This window comes from Parasteatoda tepidariorum, chromosome 5 (genome assembly GCF_982258835.1).
Source record: "Parasteatoda tepidariorum strain Cologne lab strain chromosome 5, Ptep-v5.0, whole genome shotgun sequence".
NCBI lineage: Eukaryota > Metazoa > Arthropoda > Arachnida > Araneae > Theridiidae > Parasteatoda > Parasteatoda tepidariorum.
This window is the reverse complement of record NC_141759.1, coordinates 103693382-103704265: the sequence shown is the minus strand read 5'-3', so window position 1 is coordinate 103704265 and position 10884 is coordinate 103693382. Positions and strand designations below refer to the sequence as shown.

General features: G+C 30.1%; 1 protein-coding gene across 1 annotated transcript; it reads right to left on the bottom strand.

The window, feature by feature from the left end:
* Window positions 1-9216: 9216 nt before the first annotated feature.
* LOC147809922 (uncharacterized protein F54H12.2-like) lies at window positions 9217-10524 on the bottom strand. The gene has a single exon (XM_087162935.1). The coding sequence runs from the start codon at window positions 10522-10524 to the stop codon at window positions 9217-9219; it is 1308 nt and encodes a 435-aa protein (XP_087019061.1).
* Window positions 10525-10884: the final 360 nt, after the last annotated feature.

The window sequence follows — 10884 nt, the reverse complement described above, 5'->3', positions numbered from 1 at the left end:
AAACTCACACCAAGATTGGCGTATTATTAACTAGAATAAGAAATTTACACTGATTCGTAAGAAGGAGAGAAAAAAAATGCATTTATCATCAATATCCTAGCTTTGGTAATTGGTTTAAACTTTTTTTTTTTATTATTAAAATGTTTCAATTTCGTTTAATTTGAACTTTCTAATTATTTGTTAAAGAATGTGTAATTTATCTAGAAATTGATTCACATTCTATTACTATTCAAACTAAGGATTTCAAAAGTAGAATAAAAAAATATTTTAGATTGACGTCAATCAAATGCCAGGCATAAATGGCAGTCAACTTAATGTAATATAGTTTTGCACTAAAAATATTGCTAAAACTCATTGTGTTAAGAATATTAATTATTTCATAGCTGCCAACTACTGGATTTTACCTGTTTCTACTGGTTTTTGAGCATTTTAGTAAATTCCCTAAATTTGAGTGAATGCTTGAATGCTAAATTTGCTTGAATGTTTTAATACATATTGAAGCTAGTCTCATTCATAGAAATCAGTTTAAATTTTTTTTTCTAAAATGTTCAGTTAATTTTTATTCAGAACTCCCTTTTTAAATTTATTAAAAATCAACTATCTTTGATAAATAAAATGCTATGCCCCATGACAGAATCGCATCGACACGGCGACATTGTCGCAGAACATTACAGAGTTCTTGCAGGAAGATTTTTCCTTTGAAGGGTAAAAAAATTTTACTTTTCTTTTCTACAGAAATTTACACATAATATTTGAACATTTAGATAAACACTTTCTGACGCACTCAATTGACGCCAATGAAGGTAATGTTTCAGTAGTATTTTCAGCAGTTTATTGATGTTCACTTGGATTTTTAAATATCCTGTTTTATATTTAAAACAATATGGAAAAATCAAATGGTGCTTTTGAGTATTTATTTTTAGAGCAATAACTCTATCGAATTTTTTTCATTTATTGCTATTGCATGGTTTTTAGATCCGATATTTTTTATACAATATTATTTATTACAACAACCTGATCTCAAAACACGCATTTGAGGAGTCCGGTTCGCTTAATTTTGTCATCTATCTTTTTTTTTTCCCGGCAATTATTGCTATGGATTTCATGATTTTTAATTATTTTTATTGTGATGATTATTTACAAAATGCAAAGAATGAAATAATTTGCAATTTGTGCATCTCCCCCAACAAAATGCGTGAATATCATCCATAATCTAAGAATTAAAAAAAATATATCTTCTATTAGAAAATATTATATAGTTTTTTTTTTGTAAACAGTGCTTTTGTTATTATTAAAAGTATCTTGCAGAAAGATATTAGTGCTAGCGAGTTTTGTCGCAGATATCTCGAAAATATTCCACCACGGGGCTTCTATGTAAAATTACGAGTGAATATAATACATTTCAAGTTTGTTTAATATCAATCATAACTGGAAACTATTGCAGTTTTTCTGTTTTGATGACTATAAAATTTCCTATGTGTAAAATATTTACATTATGCAGCAATTATAATGAAATTTATATTATTTCGTAAAATCTGTTGAAACTTTTCCTATCCATGTTCGCAGCTATGCATTTTAGTTTGAAATCGCACTAAGATGTCACTTAACATGCCTCTAAATTTGTTATCACTTCACTTCTGTTACAATTAAGCTCTTTAATATTTATTTTTCTGGATAAAATTGTTGTTTTTCTTGTATAAATATTATCTGAATCATAGTTTAAGAATGAATATGAAGTTGTTTTATGTATCATGCGGATATATTATGCATCATATGATGCATTTATATATCTGATATAGTATGCATCATATCAGAGGCATGCACAGGGTTAAGAAGGAATGATTGATTGATTAAATTGTAGATATGCTTAAATAAAATTATTAAAATGAATATTGAAAAGTAAATTAAAAGGCTGCTTGCATTTTTTCTTGAAAATAATAAATAAATCTCTTTATATTTTGTCAAATTTTTAAAAATTAAATCTAATATGACTATTTAAAAACTATTAGTGAAAATCAAAATACTTGAATGTGTGCGTTATTCGATTAAATGGTGTACAATTTATTGCTATTGTTTTTTCAACATTTTTAGTAAATGCATGTTAAAAACTAGGTGGAGGAGTTTGATCCTTTTCATTTTTAAACCACTTTTACTTTAAAAAAATAAAAATATCTAGAAAAAGAACAAGTTTAGAACTTTTATAAAGTGTTTAAAAACAACTTATGGAAGAAACTATATCAGATTCTTGCCTACAACTATTATTATATTGAATTCAGAATAATAATTAGGCATAAAATATTTCTGCAGTGCTTGAAGAAATATTTAGTTAGTCGGTATTAAAATAAAGATTTAAATATTTGATTTAAATTGTCAAATGCAAATTTTTATGTGTAAAGAGTGGTAGCAAAAAGCTACATTATCTCTGAAAGTGCTGAAACTATGCAGCGGTTCTGAATTATTATTTTAGCTAATGAGCCATAAATGATTGACCTTCTTTTGTTGGAACCGCAACTGCAATTTTTCAAAGGCCAAAAGAGCTGATCTCACTAACCAACATTATGGAACCTAGTTCAATATGATTCAACAATTTCATATTGGTCGTTCAACAATTCGAAACAACTTCTCTGAGTACGCAACCATTTCTACCATACATAGTTTTGAATTTCTACTATAGTACAATCCATAACCTAATAAAAATGAGCATGTTATAGGCTATAGTCATAGCTGCCAACTCTTCTGGATTTTGACCGTTTCTCCTGATTTTTATAAATCTTAGAAAATTCCCTAAAATTGAGTTATTTTCCTAAACAAATACCAATTGACATAGAATTTTTGTACAGATTATTGCTTCCTTGAATATTTAAATAAGTACATATTACTAATACATAATGAAGCAAACCTCATTTATAGAAATAAGTTCAAAACTTTTTCTTGTTATAAAATATTCAGTTTGTTTTTATTCAGAACTCTCTTTTTAAATTAATAAAAAAAAAATCTTTGTTGAATTAAATGCGTTTTAATATTTGAAATTATGAGTGTATATAATAACATAACGTTTCAAATGTGTTTAATGTCAATCATAACTGGAAAATATTGCAATTTTTGTATTTTGATTACTATTGAAATCCCTAAAATTCCCTGTGTGTAAAATATTTAGTACTTTATACAATAATTATCACGAAATTTATGTTTCGTAAAATCTACTGGATTTTTTCCTGCTCAAGTTGGCTGCTATGGGTATAGCATACTACGAAAAAAGTTCTAACTCTTGGAAACCACTGCACGATTGTACACCATTTTGTATAATCAAGTATTTCTTGATTAGTGATTTTTAAAAGTAAGTTTTTTAGAGAGTGAAATAATACCCCTATTTAACTGTGTACGCCTGTGGTCCTACTTATAACATTGTTTTATTGTAAATATTTTATAAATTTTTCTAATATCACTTACTATGCATTTTCTCATCATTGAAATTGATTATTGACAAATGTTTATTGTTACACAGAAGAAGGTTTAATCTATTTCTCACAACTAGAGTGGATTTCATTTTATAGTATCTCTATTGTGTAAAAGGTTATTTTTATATGTCATTGTATATATTACCCATTGACATGTTAATTAAATTTTTTTTTAAAGCTGAATTACATTTTACTTTAATGCATCTATGTATAAATCAATGGTAAAGTAGTATTATGCTATGGAGATTTTATCAATATTAGAAACAATATTGTACATAACTTTTTTTTTTCTTTTCAAATAAAGTTATCTGTTTTATGAAAAGTCTTTCTTTTTTTTTTTTTCTTTCTTAATATCTTTGATTTTCTGTTCTGTGTCAAGAACTAGATTATATGTATAATTCTAGACATGATCTTTAATTCTGGAATTTGGATTAAAATTTAATAACTGCTTGTTAGGATATGAATTCTAGAATTGTGGATATTAATTCAAGAATTAGAAAGTTGTATAATTGATCAATATTTATGGCCTTTTGTTATTCCATCTGCAGAAACCTTTTTTTTAAAAACGTTAACCTGTCAAAAAGTGTGATGAAAATATTTTAAATCTATCTAAAACTCTAAATTACGTCGGAATCCGGGCTAATATCCTGATTTTAATATTAAACGTCAATTTTCGTATTTACCTGATTTAAAAGTTACACATTGTGAATCGTTATTCACGAGATTCAAATAACGTACATTGCGGTTTGTATTCACGTGATTTAAAAATCCACTATCGCATTTGCGCTATTTAAAACTCAGATCCAATATCGCGATTCATATTCACGCAATTTTTGTAAGAATTAAGTTTTTTCTTACATTAGATACTATAAATAAAGGTGTGATATTTTTCATTGGTAAGTAATTTTATTACAAATCTTAGTTCAAAAAATTTATATTAACCATGCATAGTATAAAAATTGTTAGCGTGGTTTTGCCCATAAAATTTTCAGGATTGTTCGCTTTGTGTCACATTTATTTCTGAAAATAATATTACCGTACTATTCAAAATTTTTCACGGCCAGCATTAAATAAAATAATAAATATATACTAAAAGTAATAGTTTGCATTGAATTAACTTTGGATAAGCAAAGTTTAAAATTGTAAGCGAAATTTTTTTAAAAAGTTCTCGAGATATGGTGAAATACGCGAAAGTAAAATAACTAAAAGTAAACTATTGGAACCCTATATCCCAGATTGCTGCTACCCCTTAATATTTTGATAGTCAGAAATCAGAATCCATCAACAAAAAAGAAGTTACATTTATACAGAGAAGGTATGTTTTGTCTTATAACTTAAAATATCGTCAGTAGTGGAAAATTGGGGCTCAAGTCGCAGTCATTGACCCCGAGTCGATGTGGCAGTATACTCATGGGGCTCATGTCGCAGTCATTGACCCCGAGTCGATGTGGGAGTATACTCATGGGGCTCATGTCGCAGTCATTGACCCCGAGTCGATGTGGTTTACTCATGGGGGGGGGGGTCATGATCGCAATTCAATGACTTTTAATTTAAACTACGTGGCTCCACCTGGTGGTTCTATCAAATACTAAAACTTATAAAGTGAAACATGCTTTTTTTTTTCGAACTCCTTATTCGCTGTTCATGTCGCCCTCTAGCGAGTGGAATTGATACTATATTTTTAAGTGATATATAATATTTAAAAATAATGCGTAAATAAAGAAATTTCCACCAAGATTTGAACCAGCAACCTCCTTGGTTCTGTGTAAAATGCATTCGTAGCATGCTGATTTACACTAACCAATATGCTATGAAAGCATATGAAAGGAAGAAAAAATAAGAGTTTTCATTTCATTATATCTATTACTTTATACTCCTGGAAAAACTTTTATTTTTACTATATACTCGTATCTCCATCTGTTGGTTGAAAAAGATACTAAAATTCTAAAATTTACAAGGTGAAAAAAAAAAAAGAGAAGGAAATATTTAAAACACTCTGAAAATGGAAATATCTGAAACAGGAATTGAACCAACAACCTCGTGGACTCTACACAAAATGCTTTCATGGAATACTGGTTTATTTCGAGTGTGCTAACCAGTATACCATGAACGCATACGGAGTAAGTGAAAATATAAGGTTTTATTCGTATACCTCTATGTCTAGATATAAACGTTTACTTCCTAACATTATTCATGGAATTATCTAAACATTATTCATGGAATTATCTAATGAATGAATTGATTATTGAAAATTACATCAATTAAAAACATTTAATCATCAATTAAAAAAAATACTCTGTGTATTACACCTAAAGAATATTATGATTTTTCTTTCATCTCCCTCAAATAAAAGTTTTTATTTTTATTTTTTTTTATTTTTTTTTATCACCTTACAACATTGTAATTTTTTTTCACTTTCATTAATAGTAATTTAAATGTGTATTATAATAAAGTGTAAAATAATAAATACAAAAATGTAGAATTTAAAAAAAAACATATTTATTCAATAAATTAATGATGAAAAATTTATTATACAATAGATCAATCCTCGTTGCCAACAATAATTGTATGTTGAGGAGAAAAGGTACAGATCAGAACATCCACTCGCAAAAATATAATTTCATTTCATGATGTACAAATTATTTCACAAAATTTTACATTATGTACAACAAAAATGGATATTAAAAGCAGATAAAAAATTATTAATCTTTGAAGTGACATTTTAGAAGAACAGAAATTGCCCCTTTTTCCTTGCAAAGTTTAATTATGGAAGAAATATTTCATTTGAGTGGTAAATACATTACTCCTTACAAAAATTTAAAATAATAATAATAATAAAACGTGTCGAGATGAAATAAACAATAGATTTCATAAATAAATTAACTACCATTAGTTTCAAAATTAAAGATTGATGTGGTGGGGAGAGGAGGTAGTAAAATACATTACTTCTATGAAAAGAAAGAAAGGGGGAAAAAAAAAGAGATTGAATGAAATAAATGAGTAAATACATCAACTACTATTAATTTTGTAATGACCGTAAGCTAGCGTGTCGCATCCATTTTCTAAAATATATCTTTTATCGTCCAGAGGGCAAAGAGCTAATTTATTCGTAGTAACTGAATATAGTTCATGGTTTTTGGATAGGATTGTGGTCATTTTTTCTCTCACTCGACAATTTTCGAAAAGGCATTTTTTATAGTTAATATGTTTTAACTGCTTCTGTCTTACGCTTTTCACTACGCCCTTTGCAGTATTTTTCTCCCCGTTTTCACTCAACAAAGAATACATTTTAGAGCGTAGTCCCACAAATTCCCGAACAATTACTGAATTCAGTTCGTCCTTCATCTTACCGAGTACTTTTTTATTTTTATTGGAATGTAAGAAGTGATCTGAGGGATAATCTGATGTGTCATATAAATCAAGGTTTTCTGCCATGTCAAGAAAGATATCTTCTGTTTGAATCTCATAACAAAGTGAATCGGTGTCGGTGAACAATAACTTTGCTCTCGATCCATATTTATTCTTTATATGCCCATAATGAAAGTCGTATATAAATGTCTTACTGATATCCAAGACGGAGAAACCAGTGTATATGGGTCTATTGAGTGTTAGGGATGTTACATGTCTCGTGACAATTACTAAATTCTCATCAATAATATTGAAGGAATGAAAAGAGGGGGACGCAATTAATTTTAAAGCCCTTTTTTTATCAGTGACTATATCAACATTTGTTCGATTTCGGAGATTTTCCATCGTTTTTCCGAAGACACTATTGTTCATTAGTTTCCAAAAGTCCTTATCGAAGGAATTGCTTGCCTTTTTACGCATCTCGGTATTAAAAGCGATAAATGGTTTCAACCAAGATTCTTGTTTAAAAGATAAAATTTTGTGAATTTTTGTAAGTTGTAAGCCCAATTTTAGATATAATTTCAAATTTCTGTAATGAACAACGTAATTACATTTATCGCTCAAATTTGGAATGAGTTTTGAAACATTAAAAGCTTTCTTCACATTTAATTCGCTTGCGATTCTTTGAGAGTAAGGAGAAAGCATATCTGAAGTTACTTTTAATTTTTGTGGCGCAACGGGTAAATCACTATGCAAATCATGGATCTCTTGCGGATATTTTAAATCCACTTCTAAAATATACCCCTCTTCACTATCATCCGATATAGCTAATATATCCTCTGCGGTCAGCTCTAAGTTTTCTCGCCAATGAAAATTTTTCAGTGGAAGACGCGCCTCCATGCTGAAACCGTATTGATTGTTCATATCGTAGTACATAATGAATGAGGATGGAAGGGTGGGGTTAAATCCACTACTCATGAACTTGTTATTGGCGATTGAATGCCTGTTCGAGATAACAGAAACTCCACCTCTCACACCACTTTCTACAAATAAATGCATAGTGGGGTCTGTTAAAAGTTCTAACTTTACCTTTGTCATCTTTAAACACGCCTCCCACGCTAGACCAGGTGCAGTGTATACATGGCATGGGTCGATTTCATAGTGCGATAAACACAAAGTTCGAAATTTTTCGAAAACATCAGCTAAGAGAAGTACATCCGTCTTTACATAAAGATTATGATAGTCTTTTAAAGTTCTCATTTTAAAAATTTGAAAAACATTGCATGCATGATTATAATCGGATTCAGAGATGTGCTCATCGTTTAAGGTATTATAAAAATTATCGCGAGGGGGTAACTTCGTTTCATCAAATTTCGTCATGCTATTAAAATACTCGTAAGGGTATACTCCTTTACGTCTTAAGAGAGATTGTTGTTCGCGAGGAAATTGTGAAGATAATATATGAAATTCATCCTCGTTCAAGTTGTTTACTAATTTATCAAGGGAAGCGGGCATAAACTGTAATGAATCTAAGAATTGGAGATAACCTATCGAGAAACTTATAAATTTTTCAGCGTTTGTAGCGATGCAAGAAAATTTTTTATTTTTTATTTTACTTAACGTTTTGATAATATGGTGGGAGTCATACCCTTTTAGGTTGTGAAAAATAACCGGAATTTTTTTTATCATTTTATAATTCAAGTTACATTTAGAATGTGCAGCACCTCTATATTTTGACGTAATATGGCAGTGATCCCTCACTCTATCTTCGTTTAATGGTTCCTTACAAATAAAACAATGCGTTTCGTTTAAAAAAGTCACCTGCTCTTCAGAAGTTAAACGCATAGGCTTATTAACAGAAAGCAAATCTAAAATCATTTTTTCTTATTTAATAAACACACATCACACTTATTTATATACGACTCACTTTATTGTTAAATTAAAAATGGTACATGTTCACAAGAAAGTTTTTTCTTTACAAAATTATAAACACGTTTATCATTTTGCATAGATTTTAATTCAAACGAATTGAGAATACATTTCATTGTACGATTTCTACAACGGAAATACAAGTAATAAATACAATATTGTCCACAGACAGCAGTGGAAGCACTTTGAAGAGGAATGTCATTATAAGTAACAAATTTATATTTTTTAAAATAGTTACGAATGTAAGTGTTGAAAAATTTCGGTGAATTACCGTAGGAATCGAAAAATTCAACAGTGTTGGGTGAATCTACATAAAAAGCTAACCAGTGACTTCCCGGTTTGGTGTGAATGTCCGTATTCACGATAAATGCTGAAGGAAATTTATTTATCCGTTTCGGGATTTTATCGCTCGGAAAAACACCTGCGAATATTTTTCGGGTGAACGTATCCTTCTTTAATATATCTTCAATTTGTAGAGTGTTCATACCGAAAAATCACATAAAACACTTCTAGATTTTGTTATTTCGATCACGTTTTGAAATTCTGCGTAAACGAGCAGCGAAATTGTCTTGGGTAGAGGTTTGGAAAACTTGAGTTCAATTCTTAAATTCCCTTGACGAATTAAATTGAGGTAACCTCCATCACATAAATCTGGGGTTAAATCGAAAGCATATAACGTATACCCCTTAGAAAATTCATCTCTGTTTATATAAATCCCCTTATTGCTCGCTAATTTCTCACTTCCTAACAGTAAACTATTGTAAGAGCGAATGTATTGTCCATTTTCATAATTTGGAGTTAAGGGTTTGTAACAAACTGGATTACCATCCACATACACACCGACGAAATTTACATCGTTATGTTTAAAATGAAAAGGATTAGTAGTATAACTACCATTGAACGCATCGTTATCAATGCATGTTAAAATTAATCTCTTTGGTAGCTGACCCAAAAAGACATTGTCCTGAGAAAAGGAGAATGATCCTGTCGGAATAGAGTACATTTTACATAATACTCTATCTAGTGGATATTTAGCTGATGTTTTTTCCAAAGCTTTTGCGTGACCAATCAACACTCCCGGACTCACTTTCACTTTGCGTACAAACAATGATGCGTGTTCAATTACTATTTGATAATTTCCCTTTTCGGGGGATATGAGACAAAATTCTGGTTTGTTCCTTACAAGCTTCACTTTCAGATCAACCATATTTAATAACAAGCGGTCTTGATAGAAAATATCACAATGTAAATTTCCAATCATTTCCAATGCATTTCCCTTCGCAATCATTGTAGCACGTTTTTTCAATCCAACGTTTTCCTTAAAGGGATCATTTTCATCGAGATGTCCGGCGGTATCTTTGTAAAAACATTCGGAAGTTAAAAAACTTTTTTTATAGTCGGAGCCGTAATTCAATAATGTTTCAATGTAAGATCTATACGCATAAGTATTATTTGAAGAGGTTATGGTACGATCGTTTAACGCAACGTCGATTTGAGAAAAAAGAGAATGAAAAAATAAATTACAGGTAGAAGTTTTCGCATTCTCAGGTAAAGGAACATTGTCTTTTAAAATTTTTACTTTAACATATAACTGCGTTGCACTCAAATCAAAATATTCCTCTGAAGTCCCGGATATATTAAATTCGATGGGAAGTCCGTCACGAATACTGGATATGGGGTAATACTCTGACCATTGTCCCTTTTCTATGGCGGTTTGAGTGGGAGGCATGAGAAACAAATCGAGTTCAGATTTAACTGAGGGTGGAGAATCATTTCTTATCAAAGCCATGTTTGGTGAAAATATCAGGTGTGCACACTTTGCGATACTTTTTACTAATAACTGATTTTCTAGCTGTACGTTTCCTTTTATGTCCTCCCACCATAGTTTTAACTTTATCCGCAGCTTTATTCGTAAGAATTTTAGTCGCCTCCTTCATACGTTGTTTTGACGCAGTTTTTAAATCTTTTCCTTGAATATAATCGTTTGCAATATCAACTCCGGATTTGAGAGCCTGCCTTCCCACTGCTTTCGCCCCGGATTTGAATAAAGGTAAAACCATTCGAAACATACTTTTAAAAATTCCGCCTAGACCACTCCCCCTTTGAAGGGGTATTCCTTTGTAATAGGATAATCCATTTCCCGCTTGAT

Excerpts from the sequence above, each read along its gene's own strand:
- LOC147809922 (XM_087162935.1), bottom strand. The coding sequence starts at position 10,524 with ATGGCTTTGATAAGAAATGATTCTCCACCCTCAGTTAAATCTGAACTC.